Source organism: Scomber scombrus, chromosome 1 (assembly GCF_963691925.1).
Source record: "Scomber scombrus chromosome 1, fScoSco1.1, whole genome shotgun sequence".
In the NCBI taxonomy this organism is placed as follows: Eukaryota; Metazoa; Chordata; class Actinopteri; order Scombriformes; family Scombridae; genus Scomber; species Scomber scombrus.
In genome coordinates, this window is record NC_084970.1 from 26477937 (window position 1) to 26502794 (window position 24858).

General features: G+C 38.9%; 1 protein-coding gene across 1 annotated transcript; it reads right to left on the bottom strand.

Annotated features, from left to right (window-relative positions):
• Positions 1-410: 410 nt before the first annotated feature.
• Positions 411-24053, bottom strand: pla2r1 (phospholipase A2 receptor 1). The gene is made up of 30 exons (XM_062416152.1): positions 23903-24053; positions 21595-21975; positions 21272-21445; positions 20280-20444; positions 19765-19878; positions 19184-19333; positions 18709-18903; positions 18452-18615; positions 17976-18086; positions 16692-16804; positions 16426-16595; positions 16094-16302; positions 15278-15423; positions 14411-14495; positions 14174-14309; positions 14048-14083; positions 13220-13380; positions 11958-12022; positions 10929-11032; positions 10695-10831; positions 9250-9367; positions 8930-9069; positions 7642-7783; positions 6490-6725; positions 4457-4631; positions 4197-4331; positions 3210-3332; positions 2948-3124; positions 1772-1807; positions 411-1488 (listed from the first exon to the last, which is right to left on the bottom strand). Exons 1-30 carry the CDS (start codon positions 24051-24053, stop codon positions 1271-1273), a joined length of 4467 nt encoding a protein of 1488 aa, XP_062272136.1. The 3' UTR covers positions 411-1270.
• Positions 24054-24858: the final 805 nt, after the last annotated feature.

Consider the following 24858-nt stretch of genomic DNA (forward strand, 5'->3'; position numbering starts at 1 on the left):
CAGCAAGGCGCTCTGTGAGTCAATATGCCCATTTTTGACATTTATTAAGACTAGAAAGCCTGTAACATTATACCAGCACTCTGAATTGAATTTGTCTGAATTGTAAGTCACACTCCAAAACTCTAAATACTGTTTGTCTGGCATATATTTTGGTTTGATCGTGTCAAGTAACTTTAGTACTGCAATACTTTAACTTCCGTTATTTTGTAACTGAGACGTAACGTTGTGCAGTCCTGCATGGGAAGAAATGTTGTCTGAAGAAATGTCATTCTGTGGAGTTCTGACAATGCAGTCCTTTTGCACTGAAAAGGTGAAGTAATTAAGAGTCAGAAAAGGGAAGCATGCAGAGTATTTCCTCTCTTTCTCAATTCTTCACACAGTAATAAATGAGCCGGCATTTTTGGGCCCACCTTGAATTTATTAAAACACAGAGACAATTGTGCAAAATACATTTCATAATTTGCTTTGCAAAGTGAAAAAACAGAACAAATCCAATCATCAGTTTCCTTACACAGTTTTTGTTAGTTTTGAGCATACAACAAAAAAAAATCTCTTACCAATATACAGCATATATACTTAAAAAAAATAAAATATAAAAGTAATACTGACAAAATAGCGGTACCTCGTGTACAGCTCCAAAGACCCCCGAATTTTTTTAATCAAATCTACATTTACATTACAATTATTGTAGTAATTGTTATTTGTTAACAATATGCCTCTTGTCTGAGAGAGGGAAGACACTTGTGATTCTGACAAAGAGATATGTACTCTTGTTCCTATGAAGTAAATCCTAACTTGTTTTTTGTTTTTTTACTGTTTTCCAAATTATAATAGAAATGAATACTCATACTGCAGGACTATATCAAATATTAGGTGTTTTGTACCTCTTTAAACAAGTTAAAAGCTCTACAATGTCCCTTATTAACATTCTCATGTGAATTTTAAAATATTGACCACTGTTATTCTACTTCAAACCACAGTAATTCAACTGCGGGCTCCTCAGTGTCAAAACAAGAAATAATGTTTTCCTGATTTAAATGATTTGAATAAATCTGTAAAGGGGGGTAAGTGAGATCTGTCAAGCACATTCTCAAATTTAATGACCTAATACTGTTGTTTGCCATTATCATCTCACCACTGTCCTGAGGAGTCAGCGTCACAGCTTCAGTGTCATCTGGCATTCATACCTGATGGTGAAATGGTGAGAGAGAGACAGAGAATGGGGGGAAAAAAACAACAGAGACCTAAAAAGGCGTGGAGTCTTTAAGCGTTATTCTCCTGAGTGAGTTTCCAGGTCTGTGATCAGCACATTTCCATCTGACTCTGTAGCCTGTGAGCTGGTCTGTCTGTAATAAGCGCTTCCGAGCGTAGGGAGTCCACGAAAACGAGCAGAGTTCCTCCTGTACACGAACCACATTGCTCCTGCCAGCAGAGCAAAGATCAGTACAGCCACCAGCACCGCAGTGGGGATGATGCCATGATGTAAACCTGAAACATACAGACCAAAGCTGTCATGTAGTCACATGTTTATTGTGAGTATGTTTAATTCCTGCTGTGGTGGCGCTGTCTTTGATTTCCATGTATAAAGGCATAAATCTACTGATGTATATTTTGGTAATGTGCATCACATTATATATTGGACGTTGTATGCATAAATCATTCTCAGTATTTTTGATAGTACACTGTATCCTCACTGAGCTTGAAACTGAGAATGTGAATTAACTTTTTATAATTATGGCACCAATAGGACATATTAAATTGTTCTCTTTACCATTCAGTGGCTGCACTTCAACCTCAGGAACGACATCTGCAAAAGAACACATGTAGTGAGTTTCAGCGTAACCTGTTATGTGTCACATTTGGTATTCAGACGATGTGGTATCAGCCAAGAAGAAAACTGACACACTATCAATGTAAAGCTTGACTCTATGTGTAATCCTAAAACATAATGTAGGTCTTAGTGTCCTAAATCAGGTTGCAGACTTGGCTTACAGGCTGTGTTTCAGAATACTTACATGCAAGGTACTCCTAATGAATGAATGAATAATGAATAAATGAACTCACATCGTTATGCATACAGTGACAAAGAGATTTTTCCAGGACTGACCTAGAGATTGTTGGACTCAATTTTTAAATGTTTAATTTCACAGCCAGATAGGTAAATCACAGAGAAATGCACAATTTATTTTCTTTTTCTGATTCAAGGTTGTGTCATCTGAAAATGCAGTATCAAATCAGCCATATATTTTGATTTAAAGTCCCCTTCAACTAAAAATGTGTTTTATTAATTATTATACTAAGCACATTATTTTTCATGTTTTCAAACATGACTGCAGGGAATCTTTAATAAATGTCAATATATTTGAAAGGTACAGGCATGTAGGCAAATACTGACTCTACTTGAGTGTAGGTCTTATTTTTGACCAACGTTCAAGCGATACTTCAACCAGAATCTATATGTTTAGTATACTGTAAAGCATTTCCCTTGTGTGCAGCTGTAATACGTTTATAGTTATAGCAGAAGAACAGAGACTCTGATTCGCGTAATGTGTTTGAATCAATACAGATGGACAGAGTAGAAGTGGATTATCCTATCCTTAACCAGGTCTTCCCATGAAAATTTGTAAGCACTGTTTACTATTGCAACCCACATAAATTCAAGCTGACCACAGTCTCTGTTTTCCATGATGGAGCAAACTACAAAAGTTTTGCAGCCAACATTCAAACCTAAAGAGTGTTTGATTTTGAAGTTGGGAACACTTGAATCCAGCAGTTCAATGCGCATGTGCCTTAGTTCCTAAAATAAGTTTCTCTTTAATATTTAGCGGTTTAATATTTTGCGGTTTAATACTTAGCAGTGTTGATTTTGGTGACCAACAATTAGAGAAGACCCAATACTCATTCAGAAGGCCCCAGAATTCTTTGCAAAGAGCCCTGTTCAATTTACCTGAGATGGTTTTGCAGACAAAGCCGAGCCGCTCTGTGCACCGTGACAAGTGCCATATTCCGTCGACCACCCTGGTAGTAACACAGGAATCTGCAGTCAGCAGTTTGGAGTCTGGGGCTTTGTTAGGCCAGTTAGTGTAGTCCATAGGTGAACCATCCACCCAGGCCATGGAATCAGCTAAAAGCAGACACCCCAAGTTAGTGAAGTGACTTCAGGGTATGGCTATCATCTGATGGGTATGGGGAGAGTGATAGGCTCTTACTGTCGATGTTGAAGTAAATCCCCAACCACATGTTCTGGTGAAGGAACCCTGTAGACCACAGCTGCTCCAGAACAAAGCGGTTCTCCGTCTCACTCTCAATGGTCAGGACATCAGAGGTGTTGACTGGAAAGTGAAAACAGCACAACAAACTCACTATTACTGTGCAGTTTAAAGGAACAGTTCGGCATTTTGGCAAATACCCTTTCTTACTGAGAGTTAGATTGTGAGTTTGTACCGTAAATTTGTAGCTACAGCTGTTAGAAGCTTAGCATAAAGACTAAAAAAGGGGAAACAGCCAACTGCAACGTGTCATTTTTACACCTTGGTTTTTGTATCTTTTGTCAAAGGCATAAATTGTTAATTAGTACGTTTTAGAGGTGCTGGTAGATGGATTTTGTTGCTTTTGAACAGAGCCACGTTAGCTATTTCCCCCTGTGGTGGATCAAGTACTGTAAAAAACTCAACTCAAAACTCAAAAAAGTTTCAATCTCATTTTCCAGCTCTGCATCTTTGCTATTCATTCATTCATTAAATCCAATGGAAACATCAGTCATGCAACAGTGAATACACAGAAGAAGAGAGTCTGTCTCTGTTGTTTCTTTGCGAATAAAATATGCACTTCAACTGCTGCAGTCGTTTTTTAATCTGTCATCAGTCTAATTTGCCTAATCTTCACAGTTCTTCAGAAGCTGTGAATATGCATAAAAGGGACTTTGAGTTCCTACTTTAGTTCCTCCAGGTCCATGGTTCCTGGAACTTTTTGGACATGTAATCCCATTATTCTAAAGCATGATGCATTTCAGCGTAGCACCCAAATTGAAACTACAGGGGGAGTATGTACGCTATCCCATCCTGCAGATCTGAGTGATAAAACTGGCAATTCTTTAGTGATGATAAAGAAGTGTCATTATCATTTAACAAAAAACAACAGAGAAATGAAGGAACTAATGATCTCACAGGTTACAAATAGCCAAAATCACACCCTACCTTTCTGTCTGCAGTGCTCTTTTGCCTCTTCAAATGTAAGTCTCTGCACTACAGGCTCAAAATTGTAACAGCCATGTCCAAATTTCACCCACGTAGAGGGACACACCACTTCATATGAGATAAATGGCTTATTCCCTGTGAGAAAGAGCGAGAGAGAGGCAGAAAATTGTGGATTTCACACATGATGTGTAACAGACACCCAGCAGCAGCAGTTGAGTTGAGCGCTCAAGATTTTCACATTTTACTGAATGAGCACTGACTTGGTGGGGGGACATGACACAGGGCTCCTGGCAGCAAAGTTTCACAGTCAGCTCTTCGCCAGCCTCCACTCACGTCCATGTACACACACTCTCCTGTCACAAAGTCGTCATCGGCCGCGTCCCAGTGTGTGTATACGGTGTCGCTGCCATCTGACCACTGATAATTGATACCGCTCTGTAAGCAAGCACAGTCATTTATGTGTCAAGAAGTCTCTCTTGTGGTGGCACTCAGTAACACTTGACACTGATTTAGATTGCAGGCTGTAGCAGCAGTGGCAGTCAATCAGTGCATGCACAGCGGTTTGATGGACAAGCATTAGCAGTAATACTACTTATACTTTTCATATATTATTCAATTTACAATTATGTCTGTGCTTGATTATAGTTATTTTGTACATATACATGCCTCCCCCTTCACTTTAAAGCCTCCTGACTCAGTGTATCTGTGTTTTATCACAGATGACTCCTCACTCACCATCATAAATGAGAAGGTGGAATTGATTTTATTAACCAGAAGAGGGAAGTTGCTCTGAATATTATTTATGTGTAGGGTTTGATGGAAATGTCCTCTTTATGTGTGCTCTCTGATCACATCTTAATTATTATGTCAAACATTTTAACTTTGAGCTATAAACTTAGGAAATGAGTTGTTACTCCCGAGATGAAGGTATAGGGTAACCACTGCTCATGCTCAGAGATCCCTCATACCTTCAAATATAGCTCTCTAATCTAATCTAATTTAATCTAATCTAATGTAATCTCTAATTTCTCTTCAACATTGTATTCAAGCATTTTAAATTCCACTTGCTATTTTTTTTCTTTAATGTGTAACTAGTGTACAGTATATTCGTAAACGTGTGTGTGTTTGTCAGTTCTTCTTGTGCACAGGTTTCTATTGAAAAAGAGATCCTGATCTCAATTAGATTCCCTGTTTAAAATAAATTAATATATTTTAATTAAATGTGTTTGTATAACATGTTATCCAGTTAGGTAACAAAAAAATCCTTATCAGCGTTGCTCTCAATTATCATCTCATTCACATGGACAATTGACATTTCCCATAGTTTAATTTTAATCCTGGTTTCTGATATATCTTCTAAAAAATCTAAAACTCTGATTAAAACTGTTTTAAATGCCATGATTAGGTCGAGGAAGTGCACAAACCTGCATGTGCCTGAAGGGGAATCCAGCTACTGACTCACCAGAAGAGACACACACTCAGTGTTCCATGGTATATTAATCAAGCAGCTTTATCCAAAGCAGTCACTTAAAAAACTATGACAAAATACTACAGTTGTCTGCTAGTATCTAGTTAGGGTATTTACTGTCTTATATGATGTAACTATAGTTAAACAAACAGATTTAGAAACAGAAATGTGACAGAGAGAATCAGTTTCTCTCACTTCCTGTACTCATTTCACAGCATGACTAAGACATTCCATGGAGGCTCAGCGATACTTGAATCCAAATGTTAAGGCTCTGGCTGTCTGCTGGGGGAAGTACATGCCTGTGCACATGGGCAAAGTACGTCTACGTGGGCAGAAGGCCAGCAGAAAAACTCTAGAGGCATGCTAGACAACTGTAACTATCCATCTGAAGGCATCTGCACCAAACAAACTAAACGGGAAAAAAAGGTTTCCATTCAAGGAATCTTTTGAAATTCTTTCCTTTGCACGTCAAATCTGGATTGGATGACTTGTTTTTCTTAATTCAGACTTAGCTACAAGCCATTTTTTGCTCTATAGGCTCTCTTTGTCTACATGTTACTTGAAAAACAATGTCAAATTCTTAAATTTAAGGGCATACCATAGCATCATTTCATCAAAAAAAGAGTAACAGGTTAGGAGTCTTTAGGATGCTGATTACATGTTCTTATAGAGATGAAAACAATCTGCTTTTAGTGAAGAAAAAATGACACGCTCATACTAAAATGTATCTTATGTTTACATGCTTAATAAGTAGCGTTTAAACAAGAGTAGAAATGCTGAAAAGAAAACACACCCAGAGTACATATTGTATGATGGGATACATACGTCTTGACTATACAGTCCAATCCAGTGGGGTACTGCCAATCTATTGACAAGGACAGTAAGGAAAGCCTGGTGGTAGGCATCTGTGATGCTCACTAGGTCCGCATCATTCTCTATGCACATAAGCGTTGCGTCGTACCAGCTCATGTTGCCAGAAACAACCTTGTAGCTGCGACTCTGGTACTCAATATTGTCAGGGAGAGGGTGGCTATAGGAGTGGGTGGGAGGTTTGGATCTATCTGTGACAGAAAAACAAAAGCAAAAGAGAGGAATGTGAGAAGAAGGTAAGATACCAGTAGGCTGTGTCAGAATGATTATTTAAAGTTGTTAATGTTTGGAACATATACAGTTAATGGATAATCTGTATTCACGGCAATCAAGGTAAAGATCAAAGCTATTGATTAAATTTGACCCCTAGAGAACGACATGGCACTGGTGTCCTTGTGTTTTTTTAGAGTTGAATTTATTCATAATTTGCAGGTAGTTAGATAATTTTTTAGGGTGGTGCAATTTATTACAAATTATAAGGAAAAAAAAGAAAAAGTGTTACATTGGTTTTAGTGTTTAGTGATTCTTTAATAGACAAAATTACTTAGTTTTCAGCATGTAACTTTGTGTGTAAAACTACATATCATAATATATGTTTCTTTCTTAAAAACACTTTAAGAAACAATCTAATATGCTAATGTTCACACTGAAAACTAAGTCATTTTGCCTGTTAAAGAACTGTTAAGAGTGTAATTTTTAAGGATTTTTGCAATTTAACATGAACCTAAATATAATGAGTGGGCACTTACCAATGAAACTAACACTTTTGTTCCAAAATGCACCACCCTTTCTGTAAAAATTACGTAAAAACTAATTGTTCAAATTGTTTAATACTTGCAAATTACTCAGGAAATTCCCAGTAAAATTAGCATAAAATTAAAGCATTGCCTAAATTTAGGTAGCCTTTGAATGTAATTGTGTAGCTGTAAGGAACAGAAACACGTGTCGACATTCAAGATTTCAAGTTTCAGAGACCATTCAGTGTCAGAAAACACAAACTGTCTGACAGCAAGAGAGAAATAGTGATGTGATGGAAGACACTCAGAGACATGAAAGACTGACGGTGACAGAATACAACCAAAAAGAAAGAAACTGAGGGAATCTTACCTTGAGGTTTTTGACAAACAAAGCCATACCCATTCTCGCTGCACTTCTCATCGTACCATTTTCCTGTCAAGTGGAAGTTGTGGTTGTTGGACAGAACGGTACACAGTGGTTCATCAGCAAATCCACTGAGCCACTCATCCTCCTGGAAGTTTATAGAGTGCATATTAATACACACATGCAGACAAATACACACAAACCCATAGAAAAGTATACATTTGTGATTGCGTACAATCTCCGTTCACTTCAACCAATGTTTGGTGTGTTTATAAAGGGTTTTGGTACAGCTCTATTCACATTACAGTACACGGTGACTTGCAACCAGTCAACAATTCATTGTAATTTTTTTAAGCAATTCCTTTCAAATTAGTATTTTCATCTAACAGACCAGATTATACCAGTTCCATAGATTAGAAAAATGAGAGGAGTCATTTCGGGAACCCAAAGTTCCAGAGTTATGGCACTTTAAGATGTTAAGGCTTGGATGAATATGGGCATCTCGTTGTTGAATTCATACGTTTTTGATAAAAAGTAAAAGGTGCAGGCTTGTGTACATGAAAAAATGCCACAGAGCATTTTGGTAATAAACACCCAATCACAGTTCGCTGAGGCTTAAGATTATGCTTTATAGAAATTTATAGAGCATTCAGAAGTTTAAATGAGTTTACTTTAAGAGGTTATGAGGCAAATTTGGATGAGTTCTGTTCCTAGTTTCAATAACAAAGCATTATGAATTTTCTGCAACAGATTTGTGCCTCTGACTGGCTTATCTGTAGTTCACAATGACTCATGGGCATCAACGTACTTTGAGCCATCTGCCATACCAAACTCAGAGAAGAGACACAACATCTCATAAACAAAAGCTGATATAATTTAAACTGATGGCCATAATATAATATTTTTAAATCATCCTGGGAACTCAAGTCACTCTATTAGATACACACAGAGTCTCAAGCTCTTCCATCAATCATAGACATCATTCAACAAAAAGACATACACTACATAGCTATAGTGAGTATACTGGGCTTTTCAACAGCAGTTTAAGAACAAACTAAATCAGATTTAGTTTTGAGCAAATACTGTGAAGAAATTGATTCATTATTATTATTATTCTCCCTCACCATAAAAAATACAGACACACATTTTAACCCCAGAACTAGAAAAAGCTAATTTTCCTTTACATTTTTGAGGGACACATATTTACACACATATAATAAAAAAAGACGGCAAACTTTTTACATTTCCAACAGTTACGAATGTGGGTCAACCTAAAGTATTCACAGGCACTTACAGTGAGATAGCTCTTTGGTTCAATTGGAGACCAGTTGGTGTAGCTGACTTGTTTCCCATTGGTCCATTTCATGGTGTCTTCATCCCGCAGGCCGATCCACACGCCTACAGAGCTGCCCTGGAGCAGCATGGTGATGTAGGCTGCAGAAATTATGCCATGACAACAGAAAAACAAAATAGAGCAGTATTCTTTCCTAACATGCCTCATCAGTGGAGCTACCGAAGAGCACAAAATCAAAGTGATGTGGTCTGACGCTGCTTGTATATAAAATGAACCATTCATTGACTAATTGTACAATTAACTTTGCTTGTTGCCTCTACCTTGTTCAATCTCATCTTCAATAGCAACCAGCGATCCTTCGAATGAGGAGCAGATGGACTCGGCATCTTTCCAACTCTTTCCCTCCTCAGGACTACCAGGGAGGTGAAGCAGGAGACACTGCCAACACACGCACACACACACATACACACACACACACACACACACATCCCACACAAAACATGAATATCACATCCTGAAATGCAAATTATTCTTCCCCCGTCACCACCAGGACTTTTTATTTTGAAAAGATCAGGATTCAGTGCAAAAAAGCATAAAGCCGCCTTTGATAGACAGAGGATATAATTTCATGGTGCTGCTGATTGAAACCAGAATAAAAACAAAAGTTTAGCAAACACCTGCTTTTTATGATTAAATTTGAGGTAATGTTAAACAAGGCTTTAACAAGTTTACCATGGCTCAAAAAGGCAAATGAAGGTGCAGTGTGTAGAATTTAGTGGATTTAAGTAGAATGGGCTTGGCAGAAATAGAATATCATATTTATAAGTATCTTTTAATTAATATTTAATCACCTGAAAATAAGAATCATTGTGTTTTTGTTTGGTTAGAATAAGCCCTTTATACTAACAGAGGGAACGGGTCTTCTTCCATGTAGCCCGCCATGTTGCACTACCATGTTTCTACGGTAACCCAGAATGGACAACACTGGCTCTAGAGACAGCCTTTTCGTGAGTTTCCTGGCCACCGTAGGCTCTTCTACATGCTTGGAAGGGAACGGGGAAGAGGGGGCTGTTCAGTTGGTTAATATCTGCAACCTTGCTATTACATGCCACTAAATCTCACACAATGGTCCTTTAAATCATCCTGTATTGTGTTGATGCAACAAAATCTGCAGTATTTTTTTTTTAAAAACTACATTTTGAGATTCATCACTTTCCTATATGGCATTCATTTACAGTATATACTTCAAAAAATCAGCTGGCTTTTTTCTTAAAGAGGTTGACTCAGCTTGAGCATTGTCAGTGCTGGGTTATTCTGCGGTAGATAACATAACTCGCTAAGGAACAGTGAATGTAAACACAAACATCCTGCCTCAACCCAAGAGGAAACTGAAAAGTCAGAGGGGCAACATTTTTAGAAGCAAGTTGTGGGGTACAAAGAGACTCTCCTTTGCATTTCTTACAACAAAGAAAGTGGAATCTTATTTACAACAATAATGGAGTGTACTTAGGGTTGTCGATGAGACAAAATAAAAAATGAAGGTCAAAATATATGATGTTTGCTGCCATTTGCTTACAACGATAATGGGAGACCAAATGAAATTACATCAAGCAATTTATGGAATTACAATATAATCTCCATAATTTTCAGCACTAAATAAAACAAAGTTTTTTCCAAAAGATATAAAAGGTAAAAGGAATCATTGCTAAGATGGCAATGAATTGTGTGTGTGTGTGTGTGTGTGTGTGCGTGTGTGTGTCTGAACCTTGTGTCCAAAGTACAGCCATTTCTCTGGACAGCCTCCGATGTAGTGCGGCTCCCTGGGAGTCTCCACCACAGAAACAGTCTTTCTCTTGCAGACATAGCCGTGGAGATCACTGCATTTATTCATCGACCATTTGCCTGCAACATTGGAAGGAAAGAAGACCTTAGCAAGCACACTCATTTGCAAGTATACATGCAACTGAGTATGTGTGTTACTGTGTGTACATGTGTTTACCTGATGAAGAGGACATGGTGACACACAACCCATTTTTCCCAGAGGCAGCCCCGGCACTCCCCTCTGCCCAGTTCTGAAACTCTACTTCTGTCCTGTCACTCCACCTGAAGGCACACACACACACAAACTTTCAATGAACATTGTTTCAGCTGGCTTCACTTAAAAGTGGTGGTTGCCTATATTGTTTCTTTTGGTAAGTAGTTTAACAAGACACAGAAGTGGCCTTGTGAGGCTCTTAAGGCACAAAAAACACACTCATAATGACAATGCTAACGTGTTGGTGTTTAGCAGGAAATATTTAACATGTTTACCATCTTAGTTTGATAAAGTAAGATGATTAGCAGTACACACAAAGTACAGCTGTGGCTCATGGAAAATACATTAGTTTACCATTTCTTAGCCACAAACCAAAGATTTGGAAGCTAAGGGATCACAAAGTTATTCAAATGTATCTTTAGGTGGACATGAATGTCTATTTGTGGCTCTCCATCCAACAGTTGTTGAGACATTTCACTCAAAATGACAATAACAGAGTCATGAGGATTCATTGTTTGGGAACACTGAATATCTGTACGAGACTCAGTGCCATTATATCGAGAAAATGGTGAGATTTCACCTCATAAGTGAAAACTTTGACCTGCTGGTGGTTCTAGATGAAAAGTCAGAATCACTAAGGTCAGTAGGATTCATTATCTGGGGACAATGAATATCTGTGCAAAATGTTGTAGCAATCTATTCAATAGTTGATACTCTGGAACAATGTGATGGATCAACCGTCACAACGCTAGCATGGCTTACAGTAGGTAGTCATTAACTCTATTTCTTGTTACCTCTATTCAGTTTTGGTTTGTCAAACTATTTCCTCTCTTAAATTAACCTCTTTGTCAAATTTCTATTAGGTTTATATTTCCCTTTCCCCCAGAGACCTGGTTTCTAAAATCAACATTTTTAAACTAATAAAGCGTTGACTGCTGTAATAGAATCAGTGGCAATAACAGGACGTCTTAAACAAGCTCCAAACACACACACCTGACCTCCTCTCCAGGCTTGCCAACGGACATGCCGATCCACCAGTCAGTAGGGCCCAGTGAGAACTGAGGAGACACAGTGAAAGAAGCAGAGATGAAAAAGAATAGAACTTCACTTTTACCCTCCTCCTTTGCAATCCAGGCCTCACTGGGGTGGAAGATTCGGCTTTTCAGAGCCTCTGACATGAGTGGCCATTCAGGCGCTCGCTCTCCTTGGCCCGTGCTACGCCTCTTTCATTGCCGTGTTTTGTTCCCTTTATCCCTCACAATCCTCGCCGGCACAAGAGACTTCTTTAGTCTGGTCCAAAAGGCCACTGCCGAAAACAGCCTTTTTCTTACTCCTCGTGTATGGGCCCACTCGAGCATGAAAGTGTCCACATATGAGGTACGCTTTGGCTTGTCGATGTGTGTCTGTAAACACTTGAGTTTGTATGAAGAAAGAGTGTGTCAATTGTGTTGACACTTGTTCATGCACGTGTTTGTGTCTCACTGTGTTTGTGAGTGTGAACTGTTAGGAAGAATGGGGCTAGTGGACCATTCAATGAAGAAAAGCCCCTGTGATTAAGTACATTACTTTGGCTGTGTTTTCTATGTGAAACCGTTCTTCTGCTCATTGAAAACTACAAACAAAAGTATTGATGTCCAAAGCTCTTGGCATAATTCGGTTACTGCAGTTAGGTGGTAGGAGTATTTGCACAGCAAATTCCATTTCCTCTTCAAATAAATAATGATATGACAAGAGGGGGAGACAATATAATTCACTAAAAAAACAGTTGTTAAATATCCACAAATATTATAGTACTGTTTGAAGTAAACTGATGTGTTATTTCTGCATGTAGAAATTTCCATTTATACAACGAAACAAGTTTGTTTTTTGTTTTTTAAGATTTTGAAATCTTTAAAAAGAAATGTTTTGCAAAGTTTTAAAATGACTGCTGTCCTATGTTTCAACTCCTATTCAGAATAGGATTACATGACTCTACGCATCTGTATTATACTATCACATATCATTTTTGATACGTTTGGCCAATATTTACAACAAAATTTGTCATGTGCGACATATTTAAATGTTATTTTCACTTACACGTTTCTTTTTAAAAGTAAAGGATGAAAAAATCGATTTATATTTGAATTGTTAGTGGATAAATAAATGTCCTAATGCTCCCATCCCCCCAAAATACAAATTTGTGTTTATGAAAGTTTGATGATACAGACTTTTTCTCAGTATTTTTATATGACTAATTATAAAGTAGATAAACTGACCCGTCGCAAACGCTCCTTGACAAAGTGCAGCTCGTCCCTGGAGTGAATGGACAACAGGTAAGCTCCCATCATTTGACAGGCCAGAGAGACGGCGTCCCAGTTGAACGGCTGCTTGGCCAACAGGTACTCAGCTCCACGGTAAAACACCCACGGCTCACTCTCTGAAGGTAATTATAACACAGAACACATGTTCACGTAATCCAGTATTAAACATATCCAATGGCATAATGACAAAGGTCTAATTGCTTGACTGAGTAATTAATTGTTTGAGATGTGTTATTTTCACATCACATCACCCTGGGTACAGCAGATTTTACTGACTTCTACTCAGATTATGACAAAACATTTTTCTTCTTTTCATTTCTGGTTAGAGGCTCAGCAACAGTCCCTATGGCAAATTTGGTATCGTTTCTATGGTTACACAGCAGCGGGTTGAAGTGTCTCAGAGGGCTTTACAGTCTATGCAACCAACGACAATCTCTGTTCTTAAAACAGAAAAAAAAAAACACTTTCAACTCTCAAATAAATGTGAGAGACCTCATAAAGTGCAGCAAAAAAGAGATCCCTTCTCTATGAGGGACACATCAAAGTACTAGAACCACATATGGAGAAAGAGAAGTACACATATTATGTAAATAACAAAGTATTTAAAGTATAGTGTTAGGTAAGTATAAGCATAATTACTTAAATAGTTGTAATGATGTAGTCTTCCAAAGGTAATTTTGCATTTAGTGGCTTACATAGTAGTAAAGACATTAATAACACCTTTCAGTGTCTATAAAGCTTGCATATAAGAGTACAATTACATAAATAAAGAAATCTACTTACGCTCTGTGTACCAGTAGGGTTTTGTCAGTTCATCACCTGCAACGTAAATCAGAGTTTGGTTAATGCAGCCATGATGATGTATGTATGTGTGACTGTGTGTAGAGTTTTGGTGTGAGGGCTTTTTACCTCTGGACATCTTACAGATCCACTCATGTTTGGTGTCACAGGGCTGCGGCATGAGGACGTTGGTCAGGTCACTGTACACAGCACAGTCCCTCCTGTCGTCCTCCTCGTTCTTATCCTCTATGAAGGACGTCACCACCTGCACAAAAAGAAACAAAAACAATGGGGAATACATCATCTGCCTTTTACAGAGTGCTGATGAGGCATGTGGAGACTTTTGTGAACTTTCTTTCTACTTACAGGAGAACCATCGGACCATTCCCAGGTTCCAAGGTGTTCTGGGTCTCTCTTATTTAAGCCCACCCAAAACCAGCGACCCTCTGTTCTGAAAAGGAGGAGCAGAACACAAACACACTGCAACACGAGCCCATCTGATCAAGTCTTGTACACTTTTCACATCTTTTTATTTGTGCAAGAATAAATAAACTCTTGTTTGTGAGCATAAATCTGTCATTTGTTTTAAAACTTGTTTTGTAAAAAAATTTGTAAAATATTTTATGACGCTCACCATGGAGATATGGATAAATCCTATTCTTATTTAATTTCATTTAAAAAATACTTTTTTAAATTTTTTACATTTTCATCTTTTTTTTAAAATGTGTCATGCACATTAGTCTCAAATTGTTTTATTATTTATATTCGTTCTGTCTAATTATTGGCTTGTCAGTCGTCTTTCGTGCACTTTGAATTGCATTCACCTGCACGAAAGGTGCTATAAAATGAAAGTTTGATTGAATTTCATACATTCTGGGGGAAATCAGCATAACAAATTAAAGCAATACATTTCTTGGTGTAAATATAACAGGTTTGGATACAGCCCAAACCTACCACTTACTTGATTCTACAGATATGTTTAATTATTCTTGCACATTATTCACAGCTGCAATTGAAAAACTTATTACATGGTTAGATGACTTATTAAGGTGGAGTCTCATTCATCCCACAATCATCTGTAGACAGTTTATAAAACAATCCCAAACCAGATTTTATCTTCAAAAGCATCTGCACTACTGCTCTGTGCACGAAAAAACAAAAACACCTCAACTAAGGGATTCATCAATTCCCAGAACATTCCTGCACTAACGAGGCCCAGAGGGCTGTACCAACCCTTCGAACATGGTACTGAGGAGCTGCTTAACAAACACCTGCTCCTCATAGTGGTGGAAACTAGCCAGCTGAGCCCCGAGGGCCTGGCAGAAGAAATCTGCTTCCACCCAGGAACGCTTCATCAGGACTTTCTCATCGTGGAACACCTAGAGGAGCAACACGTACTGTCAGCTGATGTGTAGACAGACAACAGACAGTCAGTATAGCTGTAGAAATGCTGATAGCCTTTTAAAATGTAACCAACCTAAAACACAAAATCACAGTTTTATGTTTTTCAGTCATTTCATTTTTTTTCTCCATAAAGTGAAAACGATAAGGCAAGATACATCAAAATTTAACATCTAATATTAAAGCTGCTATGATAAGTCAACAAAAAATAGTTAGTCGATTGAAAGAAATTTAATTGACAGATATTTTGACAATCGCTTTATCATAATTTATTGAGCAAAAATGCCAAATATTTTCTGGTTACTGATGTTTTTCTTTGCCATATGTGATATCTTTGGGTTTTGGACTGTTGGTTGGACAAAACAAGTTTTGATGGGTATTTTTCATTACTGTCTGACATTTCAACAATTACTTGATGAAATTAATCGTTACTTGGGGCCCTATTTAATACAGATAATTATACACAAAACAGCAGAAAAAATACAGCCCCGAGAAACATAATGTTTGTTTTTCTTCAATCTCTCAGAGTTTTAAAATTCATCATGTTATTATTTTCTAATAGGAAAACAAACAAGGACAAACCCGACATGACCTGCATCTATAGCCAATTGATCAATTAGTCGAACAAAAGAAAATTCATGATCCAACCTTAAAACAGTGCAGCAGTCCAGAGTGTGATTCCCATCCTGGAGGACAGGGGGCGTAGGCATCAATGTGGTGCTCTGGCAGCTGGACATCCTGGTAACTGCTGATGCTCTGCTTGCATACTGACACGGCCTTGTGGGACTTGCAGTCTTTCACCTCCCAGTGACCAAGAGCAGGTCCACCTGACATAGCAACACAGCCGCCGGCACTGACTAGGATATTTAAGGAGAAGATAAAAGAATTGAAAAAGACATTCGCGTGAACTCCTCTCTCTCGATACATTTACTGTGTATTTGTCATGATTAATAATGTAAAGTTAAACAACAGCTGGCTACCTGGCTGGTGTTTGTTCCAGTTTGTAAAGGTGAGAGGTAGAGAGGAGCCATTATGAGGAAGCCAGCTGTATTCTCCTTTCCTCTCCACGTCCATGAGGCCGATCCAGTAATACATGCTGCTGTTGGCCCCGTTCTCGCTCAGCAAACTGTTGACAAAAGCCTGCTCAAACCTGCCAGCATGAGGAAAATGAGATGAAGCTGAAATGTTTCCCCAAACTAAAGAAATGCTTTTTAGATCACAATAAATCATTTAATCAATAAGCCACCTGTTTTCCACAGTAAGGAGAGAGGCCTTGCAGTAATATCCCATCAGTGCATCTTCATAGTTCTGTTCATGGCTGGTCACAGTGTAGCAGGAGTGGCCGTGCCGCTTCCAGCCCTAAAACATAGACAAGAACCACAACAAAACCAATAATCAAAATCAAGCTTTGTTTTATTGCAAACTGCAGTTGTTTCTATACTGGAAAAGAATAAAATGTTATCAAGTATAGGATTATTAAAACACACGTGATAAGAATAAAAAAGAAATATTCCTGCATCAAGAGTAACATTCAACAGTGAATCAGTATTGTTGAAAACTTTCAAAGTCACCCAGTCCTGCTCTAGAGTGACGAGTGTGTAATTATACGCAGGTCTGCTTATGTTTGCAAGCGTGTGTGTGTTTTTGGTGCCGCAGTGTTTTCACAAGTGGTGTCAATTTGCACCCACCCCCTTCACCTTTGTCCCATCTATGCCTCAACTTGGGGGTCCAGACGCCAGCACTAACATTTACATGAATAAAGAATTCAAAGCTTTCATGTAACGGACAAAACACTTTACACCTTCACCTACATTACCTGACCTTACAAGTCAGACGACAGGAAATGAGAAAATTAAAGAGTTGAAAAAGACGAGGGATTACATTAACTAATATTAACTCCCCTCACTCAACACGGTGTATTTTTCATAATTAACAAACCAAGATATCCCAACCACTGGCTACCTGGCCGGTGACTAAAAAACCCTGGCAGTTATCATCAGTAGCTGCTTAAGCATGTTCACTGATATTGTGCCTCCGGGGCCATTTTTGGCCTCATGTTACACTGTACGAAGAAGCTTGATGACTCAGGAGTCTGATATTCTTGTAAACAGAGTCAAGGAGCAACATGAATGCCAGACAATACGTCAGCGGCCGAGTGAATCAGCTCATTGTGCTTCTGACAGGGCACCATGCACACAAGTTCAACTGTAGGAGGCGTGTGGCTGGTGCACACCCTGATCTGTATGGAGCTATTGTTCGCTCCACTGCATTGCCTGACAAACAAAGTTAAAAAATAAGAAGCCTCAGTTTCAGTAGAAGCTGATAAGAAGCTTTTTTATTTACATTTTTTTCCCCCAGTTATTTTTCCTTAACTGGACAATGTAATAATTTATGCTTAGTCCACAAATAACCACATTTTTATTGAATGAAAAAATGATCTGTTGTAAGTCTAAACATCTTGAACTTGTTGACCTTCCACCATCCTGTGAGTTCAGGGTAAACGTTGACGTGCTTGCAAGGACATTCCTACCTCAGGACAACCTTCATCCCAGGTTCCAGGTTGACGAACAGGAGTCTGACTTTCTCTTCTACACACAGCTGGAAGTCGCTCATCACATGACGCTAAAATCCAGGTCCCTTCCTATGAAAGATGTTAGCATTTTACTCTAACATAGGACATCATCTAATAAATGCATGCAAACATTATAGTAAGTATAACATATAATAAAGGGATTAGTTGATGTCACCATTTTCTGATGTTTATAGATAAAAAATGTATTGATTCATCAAGAAAACACTTGGCTAACTAATAAATAATCAAGATGATTGTTAGGTGTAGCACTAAAAGGGATTCATTTAATTTCGATCCACTCGATAAGCTGAACTAAAACTGTATGTTCTTTAACACACTAATTCAATATTGATTTGATAAAATCCTTTGAGATGTTAAAATTAAGCTTCAGGGGTGTTTTCACTTGAAAGATGCACAAACACAGGATTTCCCACCTTCCTGTCTGCCTTGGCGCAGAGTGTTGCATCTGTCAGGTTGTGTGGAGGCTGATAGTGGTGCCACAGTGTCAGAGTTACTGGTGAGCCATCAGACCACTCTACAGTCGGCGACGATACTTGTTTCCAAAGACCAATCCATAAGTCCGAACTCGCCCCAGAAACTGCGAAACACAGACAAAACAGTGTGTACTGTAGTATTAACTTGATATATCTCTCGAAAAATAAACAGAACTTCAAATTTCTGTGTGCCTTACAGTTAGCCAGAAGGCTGAGCAGCATTTCCACCTCAGAGAGGGAGTGAAGGCTGGTGAGGTTTGCCCCCTGAGAGCCACAGGCCTGGGAAGACTCCTCCCAGCTTCCTGCTTCTGCCTCTGATAGTATCCGGTAGCAGAAACCATTATGAGGCAACCAGTCATTAGCACACACAGTATGGACATACTGCCAGTTCTCTGGGAGAGGAGAGGAGAGGAGAGGAGAGATCAAAATAGGGCACACAAGATTTTTAACACACAAAATCACAGCAGACATTGTTTTGGTCTAGCCGCCAGCAGAGCAGCAGAGAGGAAGGTTAAAAGTTCACTCCGCAGGTGCAGTGCAGCTGTTGAGGCCAAGAGCTACAAGAGCTAAAAAAGCTACTCATACATTTTGCACTTTGACTCATAATTCACTCCTGCCATAGTATAGGAAACCTCATGTTGGGTGTATGTGTTTTTCCTTGTGTGCTCTTACCGAGTGGCTCGACTCTCCGGGTATCATTAGGCGTCTTCTTGCAGATGTAAGGCAGAGCAGATTCACAGGAGAGACTCTGCCAGTGACCCTCGAAGGCTGAGTTGTAGACTCCGCACTGTCTGTCGTCCTGTAGCGGGCTGGCAGGCAGACCTGAACACAATAATGGGAGCAATTCAGCCTCTATGGTTTCTTTTTACATAATAATAATACTAAATACCGATTTCCCCTCCACTGCCTACATTTATAGATCAAGTTTTTACATGCCATGAAAGATGATTTCCATTGTGGGTATGGGCCTTTCTGTAAAGATTTAACACTTCAGTACCGATTTACACGTTTTCCATGTAATATTGAGGATGAAGATAAAACAATTAGAGTGAGAGAAACTCTTATACACTGTGCGATTTGCACAAATGATCATGTTTAATGATCAAGCTTCCATGTCTCATATGACTTTTTGTTTCTGTCTCTTATCAAATGCCTTGTACAAACATATAATTATTACACACTATGCATTAAATTGATCACATCACAAGACATTGCCGTCTCACTTAGCCTTAAGGTAAACAAATACTCAGCACCTGTAGTGAAATTGACCAATGATAGAGGTGCTCCATCAGACCACTGCCACCCCCGACCATCCGTCAAGTGGTTCAGCCCAATCCACACCATCGCTCCGACACTATCCAATCGATCTGACACAAGAACCAAACACATGAAGAGTGTATGAGTTGTCGCTTTCAGTGGAAAATATGTCATTTTTCATTTGGGCTTTAAAAAACTTTAATTTAAAAAAGGACAGCAGGCAGCAATAAAATGATAGAACACAATATAAATAACTGGAAAAGAGGAAGGCAGAAAGACAAAAGAGAGAAAGAGTGAAATGGACATTATGCTGATTTACAACATTGTAATATAAACAGCAAGGAGCTTAATCCGAAACTGTGAATGAGGAATTAGTGTAATCCTACTGAGCAGAAACATATCAACATCAACACTCTAGTGCTAATTTAGAATTGCTCTCTTGTGTACTGCACATGGATGTAATAAAGGTGCAGTACATGGTTCCTGTATGTGTTAGCTACAGGATGCCTACCTCTGATGTACCTGTGTTCTGCCAGGCTGGTGATGCTGAGCAGATTTCCACCTTGAGCCTGGCAGGTTGACAGCGCTTGACTCCAGGTGAGGATGGTGTACAGGTTGAACTGGTAACAGGCACGCAGTTCCTGGTTTGATTCCCAGAAACGATCGCAACTGGAGTCTATGAACAAAAACCAGCAATTAAAAACACTGTGGGAAGTTCTGCAATAAGAGAAGCGAATCAGTATGTACATGTGCCCAGGTGTGTGGGAGTGTTTGTATTACAGCCTAAAATAATGTGAGTATGGTGCTTGAAATTTCAGGAATTCTGTGATTGAAAAAAATGAGGGGGCAACATAAGTTCACTTAAAAATACACATACTTTTACATCATGCTGAGTTTACTTTTTTGAGTCAAATAATAATAATGCTGCTCTGGTAGAGAAAATTCAGTCGGTTTAGCTAAAACAATAAGCTACTGTGCATCAAATTTATTATGCATTATTTATGCATAAAATTTAGATCAGAGAGAAAATGAATAGTAAAAGCATAAATGAACAAAAAAAACACATACAAAAACCAGAATAAAAAAGGAAAAACGTATAAACACTACCTCAAGGTGACACTTTAAGGTAGTATTATATGGCCAAAAGTAAGTGGACACCCAAATGTTACACCTATAATGTGAAACCACAGGCATTCATTTCCTGCTGAAACAGCCAACGCTCCTCTAAGGATGCATGGATGTACTCCCATTCAGCCACAAGCGCATTACTGAGGTCGGCCACTAATGTTGGATGATGAGGTCTGGCTCACAGTTAGTGCTCCAGTTCTTCCCAAAGGTATTGGAGGACAGGGCTGTCTGGGAAACCCCAGATTGGGAAAATCATTTCTTTATGGACATTGCTTTTGGCATGGGGTATTGTCACATACTTTTTGGGCATATAAAATATTTACGTAGGCTCCTGTCTGTTACTCAGCTGTGTGTTTGTCTTTGTGTGTATTTTACCATGCACCGGACAGAAGCCCCATCTTTCGGCCTCATCATAGTGAATGGTGGTAGAACACCACGGAAGATGGTCCTCTCGCCCCTCAGTCGTGCACTCCGAGTACCATTTGTTATTGTATTTAAAGGGCAATGCGCAGGGCATGCCATGTGCATTTCCCAACAAAGTGTGGATATCTGCAAATAAAACACATCCTGTCAGATTCAAAATGACAAATGTCTGACGCAGACAAGTTAGATAGCCATTGAGATGACTGGTTTGTGTTGCCCAAGTGTCTCAAATGTGCTGTTATATTTTAATACAGAAAACTTGCAGGATATTTTACCTTCATAGGGATATGAACAGGGCCCCTCTCTGGGGGTGTTGTACCTTTTCCACTCATGATAATTGTTTTTCTTAACCACCACCAAACGTCCGGAAACAGCCACCTTCCACTGGGACGCGCCATACAGCAGGTTTCCACTACAGCGCCACCACAGCACAGGCAGGGTCATGTCGCACTCGAACGTGCCGAGAGGCTGCGTCGTGTCAGAGATGTTGAGGCCCAGACACATGCTGGTGCCCAAATTGAAGAGGCGATGTCTGGAGACCCACTTCCACAGCATGCGGCGAGAGGGGCGCTCACAGTCCTCAAGCACCAGGTTAGAGCGATCCACTGTGACGCAGCGCTTCAGCGTCTCACTCTCCAGGATAAACGAACCCTTTTCTAGAAAGGAGGAGAGTGAGAGATGTGGGACAAGAGGAAGGAGGGTGAAAGACACAGGGGAGGAAGGAAGTGTGGAATTGATGTGAATGTGTAGCATGGACTAGAACAGATGGACTTGTCTTGGGAGAGGAGAAGAGCTGAATAAGATATCATGGCATACACCCTCAGTGGGATGTAAAATCTTGAATATTTTACCCCTCCTGTTAGACATCTCTCCATCAAAATGAAGCAATATGCTCACTACAAGTAGAGGGAAATTGAGGAACTCCTATCTTGCAACATGAAAAGAGACTTTGTAACTGAATACTAAAAAAACAAGGGTTATCTACTGAATGTACACAAAAGACTGTTTGTATACACAGTGATGAAAACATCGCAGTAATTACCTCCTCCTTCATGTCAACAATGCATACTGAAGAGAAAAACAGGCTGTATATGTCGATCTAGTTTAATGTTGGATTTTCATACTCGAAATAGTCTGAGAGGGATTTCAAGTTCTGTTTGATTAAGATTGTTGCATGTGGGTGTACTTTCAGTGTCTGGATGTCCTTCGTCTGTTTACACTAGCATTGACTGTATTATAACAGTAATATACACAACAACATACATTGCGTATTGGAAATAGGGCTGCAACTAACAACTATTTTCATTACCAATCAATCTGATGATTATTTTTTTGATTCATGGATTCCTCTTTTAGAGTGAGTTGTTGGAAAATAGTGAAAAAAGTGTTATAATAATATAACTCAAGGAGGAGATGTATTAAAATTTCAGGTTCCATCTAACCAAAAGCCTGAAATTAAAAGATATTCAGTTTATTGTCATATATGACCCATGAAAGCAACAAGTCTTCAATCGATTAATTGACTAATCATTGCAACTCTAATTGGAAGCTTTTGCCAAAATTAGAGGTGCAACAAGTAACTTTTAAATTTTGATCTTTGATTTTTACTTAAGTCATCTATGACAGTAAACTGAATATATTTTGGTTTCTTAAAAAATGACTGAAAACAATTATCTGATTATCAAAAAATTAATAAGTGATAACTTAATAGTTGACAACTAATCGATCAATCGACTTGTTGTAGATTTAATTTAGTTAAGTTTTAATCTGCCAGAAAACAGTGAAAAGTGCCCATCACTGTTTTTCAGAACCAGAGGTGACATCTTTAAATTTCTTGTTTTTTCCAACAAATATCCCAAAACCAAAAAAAAGAAGCTAATTTACAATAAATAAACCTTACATATGAGAGTCTGAACAAGGCAATGTTGGGCATTTTTCTTTGATAAATTATTATAAATTATTGATCAATTGTCTGTTAATCAATTAACCGATTAATCAAATGTAACTTTCAGCCCTACAGCAAACATAAACACCACATGTTAATCATATGGCTGTATGATCATATTAAATATAACAACACTGTAGCATTTGTAGTTGTGTTTCTCTATTCAGATTTCAGTTCATGTTTTTTTTGTTATAATAGTTCCTCATTCATTCAACTTAGGGGACAAAAAAAACCTTTAAGAGCATATGTTTGTCTTCACCAGAGAGAAAGAGGTTGTGCTGCTTCTGAGAAGGATAATAAAAATCACTGGTGGTAATGTGAGCCAGGCTGCAGCAATGGGGTTCAAACTGTGGTCCGGGGATCAATAGAGGACTTAAAGATAGTTTAGGCGGGTCCCCAGAAAAGTGCTATAGTTAGATTTCGATCACCATCACTTCACACACGACAGTCTGTTTGTGAGCTCAGTAAAAACACGCTGCAGTGATTATTCTCCTTTTCCATTCACCCCATCCACAGTGCAGACAGTTATATAATTCTCAAACCGTGTTAAAAGCATCAAGACAAAATGTGGATTTTCACTCTGCAGCAGGATTTCTTCCCTGACACACAAAAGGGAACAAACAGATGACTGAACTTACTGTAAAACTCCATGAGCTGGTTTTTCTCCAAGACCTCATCGTCCTCCTCGGTGACACACACGCAGCTTTTCTGCAGCAGCAACACTGTTACACAAACAGCCGCCACAACAACAACCACGGAGTCCACACAACGACACAACTGCATCAACATTTCGACGGCGGGATGCGACGTTGGAGCGCAAATGTCCGCACATTCCGGTCAGGGAGTATTTTTAGGCTCGCTGTTTCTCCCTCATAGAAAACTTTGTGTGAGTTGGGTTTTTCAGCGGGGGACCAGCGACGTCACGTCTGACGGAGGAGCTGCTGCTGCTGCCCGGTCTGCAAGCTGCATTCCTGCCGGTCCGGACTGTTTTCACTGGGACAGAGCCATCAATCTGTATTCCGTGTAGACCGAACAAAAAGGGCCCTCAACAAACAAACAAAAAACACAGAGATAGATAGCAGTGATTGGATACTAATTAGCATACATGTGCTTGAGCAGTATCCATTTAAAAGTGGCTGAAAGCTGCCTTTAAAGAGTTTAGAGGTGTTTCCATTTCATGCTACTTTAGTGGAATACTGTATTTTGTATTCCTTGTAGTTACTTGTTACTTTTCATATAGAGATTGTACACAAGCTCATACAGTGTAATGCATTGTTAAAGATGAAACCCAACCCAACCTATTTGGCTTGTGGCCCTTCTTTCATTAAAGCTGTGTCAGTTTTGGGGCTCCAACTCCACTGGACTAAACTACCAAACTTCATACTTAAAACTAGCTTCACCTGCTACAACTGCAAAATACAGCATGTTATGGCCCCTTTCAAACAAGCAATGTCCATTTTGGGCCTTTATGTGTTGTAAGCCACTCCACCAAACCATCAGAGAATAGTGAAAAAAGGATAGATTTGTGTAGCAGAATTTCTTTCCAATCCCTAATAACTAATTTTATTAAATTGGATATCTTATTTATGGACAT